We start from the raw sequence: 18,535 nt of genomic DNA on the forward strand, positions 1-18,535 counted from the left end.
ATCTCGAACTGAGTTTGGGGTCCGGGATCCCATCACCTGGTGCCGTGGACTCGGATCGGTGTTTGGCTGCCGTGGACTTTCGCCGAAAAGTGGATTTACAGCTGCCCTGTGCTGCAGCCCGCGCCTCGTCTTGCTGAGCTCCGGGGACACCGCCGCGACTGACGCTGAACAGCCACGACGGGCATCTAGGGATCCATGCCTGATACTGCAGTTTCTGTTCCCAGCGACTCGCATCGGATTCGCGATTGGATCACACCGAGCTTATAGTAAGTGCCCGGAGAGCAAAGAGGACAGGGTCCCCGTTTTTTTGCCGGTCTCTCAAGGGACGCCCTAAGTAGTCCTCAGCTGCCAAGAGGGGTAGCAAAAGCTTGCGAACCACCTGGTCCTTTTCAGATTTATTTTAATACGATTTCTGTGGGTGGGCGTGTGCGGTTTGAGCCCTGTGTGCTTTCTGTGCCTGGCAACGATGGGTTCCAGACACTCTAAGTTCGCAGCTGCTCAGCAAGAGATGTACTTTGAATGATCCTGACTTTTCGTTCAAAATAAGGTTTTGTTTTTCCCCCGGGAACTCCGGAGATTGGTCCGTTGGGTTTTTCTTAACCACCCCCCTGTTTCCTCGGGTACCGTGGTTGGCGTGAATTTTTGGGGAGAGGTGGGAAAGAAATTGCTTGCCGCGGGCAGAGCGGGTGACAAAGCCGCGAACAGAGCCTTCGCTCTGCACGCACAGGCTTTTAAGTTCGTTAGAAAGTCTCTTCCTCCCCCGCAGTCCTCGGCTTCCCCTCTGCCTTCACCAGCGCCGCTCCCCGCCACCCCCTCGGCGCCTCCATGTCCCTACCCCCACTCTCTACCCCCCGACGACCCTGCTAGGAGTGGACAAAAGGGTGCAGCTTGCTCCTCCATGCCTGGCCCCTTCCAGCCCCAGGGCACCTCTCTGTCCCCCCCTTCCCCTTGTTCGGGTGAGGACAGCCGCCCCACTTGGGCTTCTACCCTAAACCCTCCTTCCTCACCCCGCACACCTCAAACCCCCCCATACTAACAGATATCAAGATGGTGCTTGCCTTGTGGAACAAGAGGGACAACATGGTGGTTCTTCCCGCCTTTTTAAAGACAATGAACAGGGCATTGAAATGCGCTGGAAGCCCAAGACACTCCCCTCTTCTCCTTCCCAGCATTCTCCCTTGCTAGTCACCTCCCTTGACCTGGACCCTCCTTCTTCCCTTCCCCTTCTGGTGCTGTCATTCCCTGCCCACATTACATCATGGGGAGGAGACAAGCCGTGGGAAAATCACAGCCCTGCTTTCCCAGAACTCCCTCCCTCCGAGATGTCAACATCCGGCCGCCATTAAGGTGGCTCCGGAAACCCCGAGATGTCAAAATCCGGCCGCCATCTTGGCCGCCATCATGACAGATACAGACTCCTCACAAGTCCATAATGACTTGGAGAAGCCCCACGACACGGCAATGGGAGGCCGATGTCGAGGTGGTCCAAGGGTCACCTCAGGTTGCGGAACTGGCCGCTGTGCTCAGAGCCTTTGAGAGATTCCCTCAACCTTTCAACCTTGTCACTAACTCAGCATATGTTGCTGGAGTCACCCTCAGGGCAGAAAATTTGGTTTTAAAAGAAACATCAAATTTGACAGTGTTCAACTTGCTTCTGAGGCTCACAGAAGCCATCTCCCATCGGAAGAAACCGTACTTCATTATGCATGTTAGGGCACACACAGACCTGCCAGGGCCCATCGCCAAGGGCAATCGAAGAGCAGACACGCTTGTCGCTTCAGCCATCACTCCCAATATACCTGATACCTTTATGCAAGCAAAGTTAAGTCACCAATTCTACCACCAAAACAGTGCAGCCCTGGTCCGGATATTTGGCATCACTAGAGACCAGGCCAGAGCAATTATTTTTACATGCCCCAACTGCTCAAAAGATCAATTACCCGCACACCTCTCAGGTGTGAATCCCCGAGGTACTGAGAGCTGCCAAGTGTGGCAGACAGATGTCACTCACTTTCCTGAATTTGGGAGGCTGAAGTACGTGCACATGTCAGTAGGCACGTTTTCTGGACCCATGCACGGTTCAGCGCACGCAGGCGAGAAGGCGAAAGATTGTATCCACCACCTTTTACTAGCCTTCTCCAGCCTCAGAGTCCCACAACAGATAAAGACAGACAATGGGCTGGCATATACGTCCACCCGACTTCGACAATTTCTAAATGAGTATGGAGTGTCCCATGTAACGGGCATCCCACACTTGCCCACTGGGCAAGCAGCCATTGAGGGAACACATAGGACATTGAAAACAGTCCTAGTGTGGCAAAGAGGTGGCAATGAAATCAACACTCCCCAAATGAGGTTGGGCAAAGCCCTTTTTACCATCCATTTTTTAAATAATTCATTCAATGAGCCACTTCCTCTGGTCTTTCGCCACTTTGCAAATGATAAACGCGCAAAACTAAAGGTCCAACCACCTGTGCTTGTGAGAGACCCTGAAACTCTTTTAATTCAAGGACCTTTTCCACTGGTAATGTGAGGGCGAGGGTATGCCTGCGTGTCGACACCCGCAGGTCCAAAATGGATACCCAGCAAGTGGGTAAATCCCTACGCCCCGAAAGTCAAAAGCAAACAAGTACATTTCGCACCCAAGCAAATCACGCCTTACTGGATGATGTTGTTCTTCCTTGGATGGAAGAACAAAAAGAAGAAGCCTGAAAACCAAATAATGGTACCCCCTGAATCATACCTGTCAGAATTAATTGCCTTTGATTTCTCCACAGACTCCCTCCCTTGAGCGCTCCAGAGAATTTACCCTTTACCTTCATTCCCAGAGCAATTGAAAATGAAGCCTAGAGACTGGCAAAAGAATCCCAAAGCTCCCTTGCCATCCAAAACCTTATGTTCTATAGTTTGCTGAACTTCGTGTTTTACTTTAAAGGTTTGCGATAGCGTCGAGTGTCCCAGCAAGGATGAATCCCCACAGTGACATCCTTCGCCTCACCTGTCTCACTGTTGTCCTCGCGCTGTCCTGCAGATTCATTGTCCCACAGCCGAGGATGAATGTTTGGACCACCCTGGCGAAAACCCTAAAGCAGGATGGACTTTGCCCAGCAATGGACCAAGCAGAGAACCCAATGGCGACTTGCCTCATTGGGATTCCCCTGCAAAAGGGTATGTTCCCATTTGCAGGAACATACCACAATTATCCAGACCCGGTGTCCTCTTGGGATGAATGGGTGGGTCAACTTCCATCTAGTGACGTGGAGCCCCAAGAATTAGATCTATTGGGGTCCACTCAGGCACCATTTTGTGTCAATTTTGCCAGCTGGCGACACTACAGCCCTGAACCTGTGGAAGAGGCTGAGGAGGATGAAGAAGGCATAGATTTGCAACCACTACCCTTCTTTCACATTCAGGTTGATAAAAAATATAAAGCATCCTCCTGGTGAAATTTTACCCCACCCAAAGCGTCCCAACCCGCCGCTCACCCCAAGACGCTACTGGCTGGAATCTTTTTCATTTTTGGCAATAGAGACTGGGCAGGAATCCCAGCTCGCCTCCAAGGAGGGCCATGCACTCTAGGGAAGCTTGTGACTTTCACACCAGACAAGGCGCAGCTCCTAAATTGGAAGAATTCGGTCAAATCAGCACGCCCAAAAAGAAATGTAATCAAATTAGATGACAAATGTAATGATACAATTGTGACCTGGCCCAAGTCAAAGCGAATTGCTGCGTCGATCCTGGTCCTGTGGGTTGCAATCATTAAAGCGTTGGGTGACATTAAGAAACTGGAATGCTGGCTTGGAAAACACACAAGGCTCACCTCAACTGCCCTAAGCCAGCTCTTGGAGGATGAGGAGGCCATAAAACACGCAACTTTGCAGAATAGAGCCGCTAGTGATTTTCTCTTGCTCGCCCATGGGCACAGTTGTGAGGACTTCCAGGGAATGTGTTGCTTCAATTTTACCACCCATGGCCAAAGCACTTCTTCAATGATCCGAGCAATCAAGTCCCAGGTAGGCGGGCTGGAAACAGAGACAGAGACTTGGTGGAGCAGCCTCTTCCAAGGCTGGGGATTCTCAAGCTGGGCAGCCTTGGTTGCCAAATCAATCACATGGGTTCTTTTAACCATTTTCCTGATTATTATCAGCTTAGCATTTTTTAAAGCTTTAGTTGTTAAATACCTCCTTTCTCTTCTCTCAAACAAGAAAGGGGGAGATGTTGCTGTGGCCCTGGCTCAGCTGATCGTCCCTAGCCCATTGCACACTGGCAGTGGCCCATGGGACGAGTCATGGGAGTAAAAGCAGCCCTACAGTCAGGGTTACTAAAGGGGGTGCTCCCAGAAAGCCTTGGAGTGAAGCTATTGGCCCAGCTCATCTCCCCTCCCACATTACATATAAAGATTAATTGTAGAAAGTTCTCCTTTGTTTTCCAATGCCATGTTCTCTGGTTAAAAAATTCAAAGTTTTGTACCCTCCCGCCTTGTTCCCTCCTAAGATCAAGTTATTGTCAATCCAGAGTTCTGTGTACCCCGTTGGTCCTTTTGGTTTCTCCCCTCCCTTTTTCCCCCGCTTTATAATCTGCCACACAACGCAGAGCCCTGCTTTCGGGTCGCCGATCCAGTCCCGTCCGTTCTCCCCTCCATCTCCCCTTGCCCTTTAATACACCTCCTGGACCGCCAATCCAACTGCCTGCACCTCTTGCCTTCTCTCCTGATCTCTGGTTCACACCGTTCCCCCAAGAGTTTTGCCGTTCCCAGCTACCCCGCCTCCACCTGAGAGCGAGCTGCCTCGCCAGGCTCCGATTAAGTAGCCAACCCGATCTGGAACTGAGTTTGGGGTCTGGGATGCCATCACAGCAGGACCCCTCCTGTCTTCTCCTTGGTATGATGTGATGGTGGCAACACCACCATGGTCCCTGATATCCTAAAGGATGCCTCTAGTTCTACCTCACTCTGTACTGCCAGGGGGGAGATGGGACTCAGCTACAGAGGGTAAAAAAGAAAAGCTAAAACTTCTTATCTAAATTAAAAAGGAACATAAATTCTTTCTTTCCAGAAGTACTTTTCTTCATTTCAGAGCACAGTACAGCTCCATTAAGTGTCCTGATATAGCAATAGAAGGTGACATGGAAAGAACAGGGCTGAATGCAAAAATCTTTAGTGTTAAAAAGCATCAAATTTTCTTTTTCAGCATTCCTCAGTCTCCTTTACAAAACAGATCCCAGGAAGTCATGCGGAGGGCTAATCCTGTCAGGATTCAGCAGGATTCCTGCTTGAACCAGCAGTGGTGACAGTAAGGATGACCTTTGTAGTCTTGGAAGAGTAAAGTTGTTTCATAGAACATCTTAAAAGAAATCTATGAAAATATGATCATAGAAAACAGACAGGGTTTGCAGTAACATATCTTTGTGCTGAAGTTTGGGTGCAAATCTTCTTCACAGAGTGAAGTTTTGCTGCACTGGCAGATCTACCCCTCCCTGGAAATAGCTTTATTTAATGTAATTTCTGTAAGTATCTGAGCTAAAGGGGCTAAAAGCAGAAGGAAAATGTGGAGCTGTTCCAGAGGCTGCTGCCACTGGAGGGCAGCGAGATCCCATCCATGGGAAGTGACCAGGGTAAGATGCTCCAACCCCACACAGCTGCTGTGGTGTCCATAAAGACCTGAGAATACTTTTAAAAGTAGACAGAGGTGAAAATAATCATATGCATGTTTGTAAAGAATTTCACTGTAGTACTTTTGAAGGAATGAGCTAGGGCTGACTGGCTTTCTCCTGTACGTGTATTTCTCATGTAATTTCACAAACTGTTTCTTTGTATTTCTCATTCCCTAAAAAACATTAAAATCACTGATGTGTGTGACCTCACAACATCCTGCTTTATTTCCATGCTGTAGTAATATATTCTTTATTTCTTTAAACATCATACTGCACTTCTGAGAAGCTTCCTTATACAGCAAATCCTGGTTTTTGCTGAACCCATTGCATTCCCAACAATGTGGTGCAGGCTGTGTCCAGCGTCCTGCCACCATGGAGATATTTGTTCCCCGTGCCAAACACACTGGTGCTCCAGTGAAAGGCATTTTTGCACGCTGAGGAATGATTAGAGAAAAGGCAAATCCCAGGTGAAGCAAATCACATCCTCAATAACATAAACTGCAAACAGATTCCGTGTATTTATGGTGAATTTATTGCAAAGTGAAAGCTTTTCAGCTGAATTCACCTTCTTTGGACAAAACTCAGTATTGAGTGGTGGGTCCAGAGCAGAATTCCCTTGGGATAAGGATGGCATCATCCAGCCTCTGGAAGCCCCAGCAAGGGAAAATTTCTGTCAGAGGTGAAGGCAATGCTGAGATCAAGGGGTGTCAGTGACCTTGGCCTCACACATGACAGGAGAGGTCACTTCACCCTGTCACCAAGGCTTTGTGTCAACACACCCTGCTTGTCTTGGCATGTGCTGCATTCCTGCAGCTTTTGCTGCTCTTCACTTCCCTGTGGACAATGGTTTTAATGGAGAGCTTTTCCCAGCTTCCAGCAAATCCCTTTGAGCTCAGCAGTGCTGTGGGCACACTGAGTGCCACCAGCACTGGGGACATTCTCCAGCACGCTTTCAACACTTGTCATCACCAACACAGGGGTGACCTTGGGGTGCCAGGAACTGAGAAATCACCAAACTGCCTTTAAATTTGAATAGATTTTGGTAATGAAAATCAGTGCAGTGAGACACATGGACTGAAGTGTGCAGTCTGACTCACTCCCAGTGCAGAGAAGATAAGACTCTATAGGTTGCCAAAACTAAAATTATTTATTCCCAGCTGAATATTGCCTACGAAATTAGTGATAATGAAATAAATTACCTGTGTTAGACAAATGTTAGTGGGTATTTATTGATATATTTGCAATGAAGCATTTGAATTAGTAGAGGAAAATTAAGGTTGAACTCATTGAGACAAGGGAAACCAAGACACGAGATTAATCAAGCCAAAGCAACACAATGTCACCATGACTTTCTTATAACTAAATTTTCTTTTCTCCTTGCATTTTCACTTAAGCTTTTGAGTTTCATTAGGAAGTGAAGAAAATTTCCTAGGGGATTTTTGTGTGTGAGGTAAATCTAGCCAACAGATAAAATTAAAAATGCTGGTTTATGCAACAATTTTTCTACTTTAAGACTTGAAACTTTTAGCAACCTAATCCAGTGAAGAAGTTTTTCATACACAAAAAGCTCCATTCTTTCAGTATTATGGCAAATGATATTTATATTTAGGGTTCATATAATAAATCTCCTGAAATATGAAAAATCTAGTGGTAGCCTCATGACAACTCATGTAAATCAGAATTGCTGCTTTCATTATGGTCCAAATACATTGTATTTTAAGTTCTTCCTCATGCATAAGCTACTGAAGAAACTAAATAAGGTGCAAATTAGTAATAATTTAAAGAGTAAGTTTTTTATGGTAGGGAAATTTTTTTCAAGATAGAAATGAAAGACAGATAGATAGAAATGGTTGAATACATATGAAATTGAAAATGTCATGAATTTTAGTTCCCACAGAAGCTGTCAGAGGAAGAAATAGATCAAATATACATTTTAGCTATTACAGTTTCTGTAAAATTAATTGTATTTTTAAAATGTCATGGATTATTTCCAAATCAAGACATTCTGCAATTCTATGATAACATTTCACCTTTGCTGTAAAACCTGTTTTGTTTCACAAAGTGTCCAACAACTGGATAATTGATTATGAGCTGGCTTTCCCTGCTAACAACTTGAAAAATTAATCAGTGGAGAACAAGATAAAACTTTGCAACTTTTTTACCATCTGATAGACATCAAAAAAAGTTGTCAAGGTTAATTTTGGGTAAGGATTTAGAAGGACCAGAAGATCATGGCATAACCTTCAGATGGATCTGACACACCTCTGGGTCCTCTTTGTCCCTTTCTGCCCCTGGGCTGCAGAAGAGTCGTGACTCTAAACCTTTGCATTTGGTTTATCCTGATTATCTCACTCAAATAAATGATCTTCAGGCATTCAATAGGAGCTTTGTCAAGGTGAGATGTGTGGGATTAGGGCCCTAAGATCAGGAAAAGTCTCCTGTGTGAAAGTTTGTTGGTTCTGTAAGGGCAGAATGTGCCTCAGGATTGATTTTGTTGCTCCTCCCAAGTCTTGGTAGTGAGCAAATGGAATTGATTAACAGAGGTTAGAGGTGGTGAAAAAAGTGTGATAGGACTGTAACAGGATTGGGTGGACTCTGAGTGACACTGCTTAAAATGCTCTAAAAGATTTTGAATCTTATTTAGGATGAGAGTTTGCCATATGAAATATGGACTAAAAATTTAAAAAAGGGAAACACTGCATGGGACAGAGATTTGGTGCCTATATAGATATTAAGAGAGGCATAATGCTGTTGAGAAATGTGTTCTCTAGTTCAGGGGAGCATTTTTCAATTTGACAAAGTTAAAATTTCATTGTGGCTCCTCTGGTCAAGCAAAGGCAGTATCTTGTACACGAGCAAATAGCACTGGCATTGTGATGGCTGTCATACTTCTCTCTGTACCACCTCTTGTGAGAACATTCCCACTGATATTTCTTATTCCCCCTGCTCTCCACACTACACATAATAATTTGTCTTGGGCTGTAAAAGTCACATCTCCAGAAGGTGACACAGCATGTCCACAAACCTGCTGGTTGCAGACCACTTCTGTATCACTTACCCCAGAAATGATCACAAATGTTTCCCCAGGCTATTTTGCAAAATATTTCAGCCTGTCCTTTGCACTGGTTCCATCCACTCTCCACTTTCACTGTTATTTATTTGAAAGACAAGAGAATTCTCCTGAACCTGGACACTCCATGGAAAGAGAATCAGAGGTTTGTGCAGGTTGGAATCAACATCCAGAGGTCTCTGGTGCTGCCTCTGCCTGAAGCAGGTTGTTCTGGGTCATGTCTATGAGAGCATTGAATGCTTGCAGTCATTTTCTCTGCATAAATTCAGTTCTGAAAACATCAGAGAGTGACATTAAATGCAATTACACAAATGTAAGAAGTTTGCCTCTTCCTTCAGGTCCTGTGCCAGCTGTGAATGAAAAAATCTGTCACTTCTAGGTGCAGTTTTCAGTCACTGCAGTAACTATTACACCTATCAAGGAAATTGGGTATTGCACAGGGTGCTGAAGACATTATTGAAAGAGTAAGAAGCAGATTAATGCACCTTGTTTCAGGACTATTCCACAGGTCTAAACCAGCAGTCAGACCAGTTTTGAAATACATTAGTTTATGACTGTGGGGGAAATATGAATTTTTAAAGTGCTAGTGATAAAAACGTTGCATAAATGAGACAATGTGGACACTAAAATGAAAATCCAAGCTAAATCAAAATAAAACCAAGGGATTTGATTTGATAGGGTTTGGTACTACAGAAGAAATATTGCTGGAAGGAAAGAAACTGAAAGAGCCACAATGGCCAATGTAATTTCATACAATGCAGGTAGTTTTAACTTCTAAAAAGGAATTTTCTTATAGTTTTTCTAGTAAATTTTTTTGCACGAGTTCATTTTTAACAGCCTCATTTTTTGAGTACCTTAATTACTGTTTGAAGCCCTTCTCTTTTGTGAGACCAGTGGTTAATCTCTTCTCTTCGCCATCCGATGGCAGCCACTGACCCAAGAGGACCCAGGGAGAAAACATCACCAGAGCAATAAACTGCCTGATCTGCAGGCAACAAAATGCTACTTTTTTCCCCAAATCCAATGCCAGGAACCTCTCAAGATGGCACAGATCTTAGCCTGTGTTTCAAACAGTTAATTTCCAGCCTGCTCTGTGTCACCCCAGCTGTCACCCTTTGCTGCCCTGGGCAGCTCCTGGTGACGCAGGGATGAATCCTTGCAGTGCTGGCAGGGAGCAGCACACTTGTCCTCCTCAACAATGCATTTCTTAGCCAAATCCAGTGAACTTGTGGAACAAAGAGAGCTTGTCTCACCCTGGCAAGGCTCGGATCAAGTGGTTACATGCTCAGAGTGCTGCTCTCAAAGCAATGGGGCTCAAAAGGAAACTGAAGCAGCAGGTTGTGCCACCCTTCTGCAGCTGGGGCTGCACTGTTGGATTTCTGAGCCTGAACTAGGCAAGGGAAGATCCAGAATTTGGGATAGAAAGCCTGGCTCTGCCAAATAGGATCATGGAATCACTGAGGTTGGAAAAGACCCATCTTTGCATGGAAGCACAGAGCCCTCACATGAACAGAACTCTATTTCATGCAACAAAGCCTTGCTTGAATCCAACCTTGGCAATAAAAGATGGTAATTAATGCCAAATGCTTCAGAAACATCCCAACATCACAAGTCAATCACTCAGAGAAAGAGAGAATCCACCTCTCTGAAACGATGGCTCCCGAAAACTGAGAAAAATGCAGGAAAAAAGAGGACAGTCATTCAGACTTGGCAGGTCTTTACAACAGCAGCAGTACAATTAATTTCTGTATTACATCCTGTGACTAGTTCACTTATTTCAGAAAAAAGGAAGAAAAAAATTTGGTTGGATGGGTACCAGGTGATTCAGGGCAAAAGAGGAGATCCACGTGTTATTCTAGGAAATGAAAACAGCTCTTGCTCCCAGTGACGCAGCCAGGTCACTGAGGAGTTTTCTCAGCCAAAAGAGATATCATTAAAATAGACTTTTTGTGTTGTGAGACTGAGAGGGAAAATCTCCTAATGTTCACAAGCTGCTGTTTGAATTTTAATGTCTCCTTAGTTTTTACCATCAGGATAAAAACTGCAAAAACAAAGAAATAAACAAACAAAAAAACCCAAAAACCTCAAAACCCAATAGGGAGATTCTAGTGCAATTCTGTTAAAAAAGCTTGGTTGTGACTTGGTGAGTCTGATGAAGTTAATTATGAAAATAAAATTATTGGTGAAATGATGAAAATGATGAGTGAAATGATCTCCAGAGTATATTTCTTTAGTTATTTAATTAGAATTTGGTGCAAGCAGTGGGGCTCCGGCATTAAAGGACCCCTAAGCCAGAACTGGGAGCAGAAGATTGTGCTCAGCTGCTTAATTCAGCTTGGTGTCAATGCATATCTGTGGGACTCCATGGGAAATCCCACAGATTCCATGGAAATTCCATGGAAATTCTCCGTGGGGAGAAAGTAATGAAAACAAGAAAAATTGTGTTTCTTACCCATACCCTGCAAAAAACAATTAGCTTTTTAAAATCTCAGTCTACATGTGGATTTGTTATTAACAACTGGAAAATGAATCTACTTGCTGGCTGTGAGATGCAGAAAAACCCCAATGCCTAATTATACCCAATTATAAATATTTTTGTGGTGGGTTCCTGGGAAGGAAGACTATAGAGCTGAATTATCTACTTCATAGTCCAAAATTAGAATAGAAAGATAAAGAGGACAGGAAATCCAGAAAACAAGCAAACAAGAACTTTGTTTGTAAGCTTTGCTTCAACCCCAGTTCTGGCCAAATAAGTGGCTTGGTAGCACTGGGAAGAGCATAAAGTCAGGAACACATAGACCCTATGCAATTGTTTACTAAAAAAATATGTATGTATTTGAAATCAAATTGCTTTGGATCCCTTCTCTTCCCATTAAAGAAACCTTCAGGAGAGTTGCTCAGGAATGTGCTGTTTTGTCAGAGTTCTGGGCACTTTCATCTGCTTGGTTGTTCCTCCATCCCAGTGGGAAGTGGGAGAGAATTGGGGAAAAATAAAATAAAATAAAATAAAATAAAATAAAATAAAATAAAATAAAATTCCTTGTGGTCCTTCAGCCTCCTCACTGGGAGGGTAGCATGAGGAGCTGACAAATCCTTGACTGAGTGTGAGAGCTGCTGAGATCCATCAGTGTGTTCTCAACATTATTCTCATCCTAAATCCAAATGTGGCACTATACTACATTTAGGTAAAAATTAACTCTACCCCAGCCAGAACCAGGGCAGGGGTTTAATTCAGTCATTGGGTTGACACTTTTAAGGGATTTTCTCCTGGTGTTGCAAGCAAAATGTTTGTTGTTGCTGAGATAATTAGGTGAGTGAAGAAGCTACATGGTTGAGTCATGACAGACACACCAGGAGGAAAAGAAATAACCTAATGCCAAATTCAGACAGTTATTCAAAGGAAAAAGTTGCCTTTGAAAAAGTGATGGTTGGTGTGTCTTCTGTGAGGGAAAGGAGGTGACAACAATGAAAATTCGTTTACAAAGAGCAAAGGCAGCGTCCTTCACTTGGTTCTTGACACCCTTGTGTTTCCAGGCACTGGCATAGCACTGATCCCGCACAAACCAAACAAAAAACCCAACAAAAGGCCAAATAATCAATTTTAGCTTACGTCTTGGCTTTAATTCTTTGTGGTTTTTAACTGGGACATGAAAGGCAAAAGCCCCAGGTCTTGCTTTTCATGTTTTCATGCACCAGTGATAAATGTTCATGTGGGATTCGGCTGTTTGCATTTCCAGCATATTTTGGTCTGATTTAAGAATGTGCACAAGACATTCTGAAAGGATGGTTAAGTCCTGAGAAGCCAAGCTCCTCACAACCTCAAAGCATACAACCATGGAGGGAAAAAAATTAAATAGTTTTGTGATCAGCAACCAAAAGTAATGAAAATTGAGCAAAACTCTTCTTTCTGGAAAGCAGATATGAAATGTTTTTCACCTCTTGAGTGACATTTTGGTGAGACCTGAAATGTCTCCTGGCTGAGATTCAATCTCTTTGTTGAGATTTGTGATTTTGCCTGGTTTAGGATGCATGTCAGTGGGAAGGCTTCCAGTTGAGAGAAAAAGCATTTAGAATAGATTGTGTGTTTCAGCCTTAGATATTGCAAACAAAACTTCTTTAACACCTCAGTATCTTTTGAATTTGGATTTATTCAATCTAGAAAAGTGAAAACTTCATGGAAAAAGTGTCAATCCATGCTCAAAATAATTACAGCACACATTGTATAGTCACAATTGCAGTTGCAATGGTAAGATCAATTTTTATATTTCGTATCCAGAGCTGATCCATTCTCACCAAATTACATCTTCCTTCCTTTCAATAATCCTTGAAATATTTCTTGATGCCTCATTCACATTTTCACTTGAGCTCACAAAATTTTGAGGCATTAGATAAATGGTTTTAGAATTATGAGAGAGGAGAATTAAAGAGGAGAAAAAGGATAAAATGATTGCACCAAACATGTGGCACTAATGTTGAAATTATTTCTTAATCCTTTAAGAGGTGTTAGGATTACAAAGCTGTTCTACAGTGTTGTAGCAGAATTTATTGTAGATAAAGATGTCACAGCTTCCTACAAATGGCACATGTGTGATTGTCACCAGTGAAACATTTTGGTGGCTCAGGATATGTAAGGCATTCAGTGAGCGATGCTGACCTTTGCTCTGACATTATCCCATGTGAAAGCAGTTTCTTCAGTGCCAGTCTTGCAGGAAAACCATGAAGAACAAAACCAACAACAGCCAGGATGATGACAGCACCAACCACCAGTGTGAGGGATTTGTCAGCAGCAGTGGGAAGAGATTTAAATATTTATGTTAAGATAAATTTGATATTTATGTTAAGATAAATTTGATATTAAGATATTTAGAAGCCCCCTGTATAATATTTCAGAAGCAGGGGCTCAGAAGATCACTTGGAATTTTTAATCAAACAGATCACACTCTTCAACACAGTAAAACATTTGTATTTTAAGCACAGAGACATTAATTTGGGAGACAAAATAGATTTATTGCTTTGTGAACATTCCTTCCTTCGATTATAAATTACACTGCTCACAGAATAGATTCATTTCAGCTTGGCAATCTCTGCTTTTTATAAATAAGCACTGACTCATTATTGTTTCAATGAGAAATTTAGCATTCAAAGCGATACTCAAAACAATTAGAATATTGTGTAGCCACAATTCCAGTTGCCAGAAGAGCCCAGCCCTGTGGGTGAAAGTTACTGGGGTTTGATCTCTGCATATTGAAAATCAAGGCACAAAGAGCTCCAGCATTAAAGAGATAACTCCCAGATTGAAGTCCAAAATAAGCAAACTCACAGATTCATTACTTTCAACTGTTTGGACAGGCTTCATATTAGCAGGGATGACAACTCCACTAGGTAAATTTCATATGCAGAAAACAATTGAGGGAATGAAATGTTTCTCAAGAAGGCTGGGAGTTTTCTCCCAGCTGGCTGTCCTGGAATCATGGGATCATTTAGGTTAGAAAAGACCTTTATGGCTATCGAGTCCTACCACTAAATTAGCACAGATAAGTCCACCATCAAACCATATCCCCAAGTGCCATTGAATTCACAATCAGTCTGGAGCTAATTAGTACAATTAAAGGAGTTATAGCACTAAAATGGGTTACAGGCAGGAGTCATAGCACTAAAATGGGACAGCCAGAGCAAGTTACACTTTTTAAAAACCTGAGTGAAAACAGAGGCTTGAGAGGTGTTGATCACTTCCTTTGTATGGCAAAGTTGGAAAAAGCAGATTTCAGTGACAGGGGACAGAAACACAGAGCTATAGCTTTTCGTGGAGCCCCTTTGTCATCTCAGAGCAAACATGAGAGAAATTTACTCAGCTTTCCCGGTGTTCCCACTCGGAGTAGCCCCTTCCCGGAGCTGCAGGGGTCCCACCACCACATCCATGTTTTCCTCAGCAGAGCTGGTGTCTCTCTTGGCCCTGGAGCTGCAGCCCTGGTAGCAGTGGGAGGAGAAGTCCCCGAGCCTGCAGACCCTCATGCGGCACTTGAGGTACACAGACGGGTGGCGACTCATGAACTCGAAGGCGTTAAATTTGAACCTGGCAAAGTGGCTGGAAGGGGAGCGGAATGTGGCATAGGAAGAATCTCTAGGACACCTAGAAAGGAGCAAATAAGGGGATTAGTCTTCATGGAGGTACACATGCACATTCCTGGATAATTATGGATTTAAATTAAATTATGTCATAGCTGGGTACTAAGAATTCAATGGGATAAAAATGCAACTTTCATAGCATGGTATAGGCTTTAAAAATATAGACTTTTCAAAGTCCTACAAAGCAGCTGGAGTATTGACAACTCTTTTTCCCAAGAAAAGGACACTTTAAGTGATGAAAGGGGAAGAACAGATTCTTACTAATGTCTGTGGCATAAAAAATTACTCTAATGTTTGACCTGGTTTTACTATAACATTTAACTCCTGGGATGACAATTCCTACTGCCAGTTTTCACTATTTTATCTACGTTGTTCCCACTGCTTTGTGTTTTGCTCATAAGACAAAGATGAAGTAAGTGAAATGAAATGATAGTAAGGTCTAAATGTAATTTCTTATCTCCAGCTCATACTGTAAATATAAAAACCAGCCTGTTGATAGTGGGTTCTAACCCGGTTCTAACCCAGTTCAACTGGTTTTATTATTTTAAATCAATGTGAATGGACAGGTGTGCTTCTAACAACTTGAAGAAAGCTCTTACCCATCCCTGACCAGGTAATAGGCCAGCGTGTTAAAGTCATGAGGGTCAGGTGATGCCACACATGTGTTCACAGTCACCTTCAGATTGGGGTCTGAGCTGTGCAGACAAGCCTGCAGGTACAGGTTTTGGTTGAGGTCGATGTAGTAGGGAGAGCTGTGCACTTGCCGCTGGAATGCTGGGGAATCGTAGAAGGTGATGTTCATGTCGTATCTTCCAAACTGGTACTCGTTCACGTGCACGGTGTCCTCGGCAGCGTACATCACCTGCTGCCAAGTGTTCCTTAGCATTCTGCAGCTGACATGTAAGTTGATATTCTTCTTCCTCTTGATTATGTACCCAGAAGATGCCACCCTGATTGTGTTGGAGTAGTTGATCGTGTCGGAGTAGTTGATCGTGTTGTTGTTCTCCTGTTTAACATGCGATTTAAAATCAGGGATTGCACTTTTGTCACACTTCGTATAAGTTCTAAGTTTTGTTGGGCCTAAATTCCCACTTGAGTTCCCAAAACAGGGAGTGTACCTCTTGTGTTGTCCCACAGCCGTTGTAGGGAATGTTGAAGACAACCTCCTGTGACGTGACTGTCGGTCTGCAGCGATTGTCGTTCAGGGTGACCCTCTGTGCTGAGTAGCCTTGAGACTGGAGGTAGTCCCTGCTGACCACCACGTGCATGTAGTCTGGCAAGCACAGAATGGCTGGGAAAAGGAGAACATAAAACATTTTAGTGATTTTAGGGATTAGGTAATGATTAAAAGGGTGTTTTTTCTTAATTTAGAAGTCAGGCAGTTCCCACACCAACCCACTGTATTTCATGCAAATCATTCAATTTCCACAAATATCTTCAAATTTAGACAAACTATTTATTTTGCAAACAAAACAAAAACTAGGCTTGTCTGTTGAGAAACAGCAGCCAGGAACTTACTGGTGTTGTGACCTGCTGGAATGGAGGAATAGTGAGCCTGAAACCCTCTGAAGGAGTATCTGGAATCACTGTGGAAGTGAACACTCATCATGTTTGAAGAGGACACGTATGTGGGGAAGGAACCAGAGCAGAATCTCCCGAGAAGTGGGGAAGAGTGGAGAGGCCCATCATAGACTTCGATGTAGTCATGCTGGCATGTGCCTGCTTGCATCCTGGTGGACAAACATCAGCACATTTTCAGATCCATTTCAGAAACTCTGATTTCATTGCCTAATGTGTAATAAAGTCTTTCAGCATTTAAAGTTTTCACAGCATGAGTTTAATTTGGCTTGTATGTAGCTTTAGCAGAAAACGGTGAGAAAAAAATGTGACTGCAATCCAGATTTTGATCTGGTCTTCCAACTGTGGATGATATTGAAAGTATCTTTAAAATTGGGAAGTTCGTCCGCTGCTGCAACATTCGTCTGTTTCAGATGAGTTTTCAAACTTCTCAGACAAGTTTTGACTCTGATATTTGCCCAGGCAATCAATGTTTTACTTACGCAATATCTCTAAATGTGAGTGTTACACGGAAATTGTTCTCTACTTGTATTTCCCACACGCAGTCAGCATCGTTTGGATAACTTCCAGGATAGTTCGGACTCTGCGGCATCCCAGAGGAATCCCAGACTGAGCCACCACAAAAGTAAGGTGCTGCAGAAAGGAATGGGAAAGAATTTACTACAGTAACCTCTGCAAAAGTGTATTTTAGTTGTGTGTGTCTCATCCACAGCTCTTGGAAAGCAGGTCCCCTGCTGGCTGTGGGTGATATTCTGTAGGAGCCAAATCAAATCAAATATTTGGTTTTGCTTTAGGTTTGCTTTTGTGTTGGATATAGAATTCCCACCATGGTGGATTTCTGTGCATGGTGTCAGACTACCCTCTTCAGGCTGGGCTGGTAACACCTTAATGCTTTCTCCTCCTTTTTACAGTTGAGGTAAATTCTGGGAGGTGTCGTGTCAGCTGAAATGGAAGTACCTTCCTCAACAGACAGCCTCCCCTGTGTACTCTCTTGCTTCTCTTTATTCCCCTACGGTCTTTGGAGGTTAAATAAGTTGCAAATTTTCTAGAAAATTCTGTAATTTTATGGTATCAGACTGAAATAAACCCTTCAGGCCGCTGGAAAAGGTCTTAAATATCAACAGAGCTGCAAAAAGGTTTTGTGTTCCTGCCAGCATGAATGATATAATTCTTGTTAAACACACTGATTATCCTAAAGGCTTCTCTGCAGGAAGCTGAGCGTAAGCTCTCAATTTAAATCCTAGGAAATGTGACATGTAAAGGTGATAATCCATTTTATATTCCACGTGTCACACACATTTGCAGTGATATTGCCACAGGGACAAAAGACAAATTAAAAACCTTATGCAACAGGGAGATAGACTGCAAATTAGAAAGACAAGGAGAGCATTACCTGGTGGAGGTGTTGAGGTGGCCATGGGAGCTGTGAGTGTGAAAGAAGAGACAGAGGTGAGAATTGCTGTTCATGAGAAAAGTACTAGGGAACAGACAAGGCCTTGCCTTGGGGCTTAAAGAGTTAAAACGGGGATCATGGGGAGGAGAGGATGTGGACACAGTGGCCAGGCACAGAGGGCCATGAGCTCCACAGGAAACCCACTTGCCTCCACTGCAAATGGCCATAATCTCATTGCTTCTGATCATATAGCCAATGCCCACGCATGTCTAGGAAGCAGTTTAATGCAGGCATTGAAGGGGTGAAGGCAGAATGATCCCTGGGCGGGTTGATCCTGCTTGCAGTGAGTGGAAATGCCTCCACAGAGTTTCATAAAACCAGCAATGGCTGCAGAGTTCTGGGACTCAAAGCACAGCTGCCCCATTTGCCACCTCTTCCTGATGCTCTGTTTGCATCCTCACTTTAGGTTCTGGTGGCTCAACTGGAGAGGCTCAGGGCTGGGAGACTCCATGAAGAGTAATCAGCTCTGGGAAGGGAGATCAGGAGCATGAATGGGACCACTGAGTGAGAGTGGCCATGGTTACCTGGAGTGCTGCTCTGTGCTGGAGTAGCTGATGGCGTTGTTGTGGTCACCTGTGCTGGGGTGGACACCTTTGTTGTGGTAGGGACTTGTGATGTGGTGGTCATTTCCAGAGGGGTGGATCGCCCTGTTAGGG

The 18,535-nt window shown here is 43.7% G+C and overlaps 2 protein-coding genes across 2 annotated transcripts in view; both read right to left on the reverse strand.

Moving 5' to 3' along the window:
- The window catches only part of LOC146435071 (uncharacterized), a 97,032-nt gene that overhangs the window by 41,763 nt on the left and 36,734 nt on the right, over nucleotides 1-18,535 (reverse strand). The gene's annotated exons all lie outside the window — the stretch shown is intronic.
- CUZD1 (CUB and zona pellucida like domains 1) overlaps nucleotides 13,709-18,535 on the reverse strand; it is a 10,077-nt gene continuing 5,250 nt past the window's right edge. The window contains exons 2-6 of the mRNA XM_085064502.1: nucleotides 18,404-18,526; nucleotides 16,367-16,578; nucleotides 15,967-16,121; nucleotides 15,448-15,854; nucleotides 13,709-14,852 (exon numbers count right to left, since the gene is read on the reverse strand). Coding sequence (XP_084920628.1) covers nucleotides 14,567-14,852; nucleotides 15,448-15,854; nucleotides 15,967-16,121; nucleotides 16,367-16,578; nucleotides 18,404-18,526 — 1,183 coding nt within the window. The 3' untranslated portion in view covers nucleotides 13,709-14,566. The remainder of the gene's footprint in view (nucleotides 14,853-15,447; nucleotides 15,855-15,966; nucleotides 16,122-16,366; nucleotides 16,579-18,403; nucleotides 18,527-18,535) is intronic.

Source organism: Lichenostomus cassidix, chromosome 6 (genome assembly GCF_008360975.1).
Source record: "Lichenostomus cassidix isolate B80296 chromosome 6, HeHo_3.0, whole genome shotgun sequence".
Taxonomy (NCBI): Eukaryota; Metazoa; Chordata; class Aves; order Passeriformes; family Meliphagidae; genus Lichenostomus; species Lichenostomus cassidix.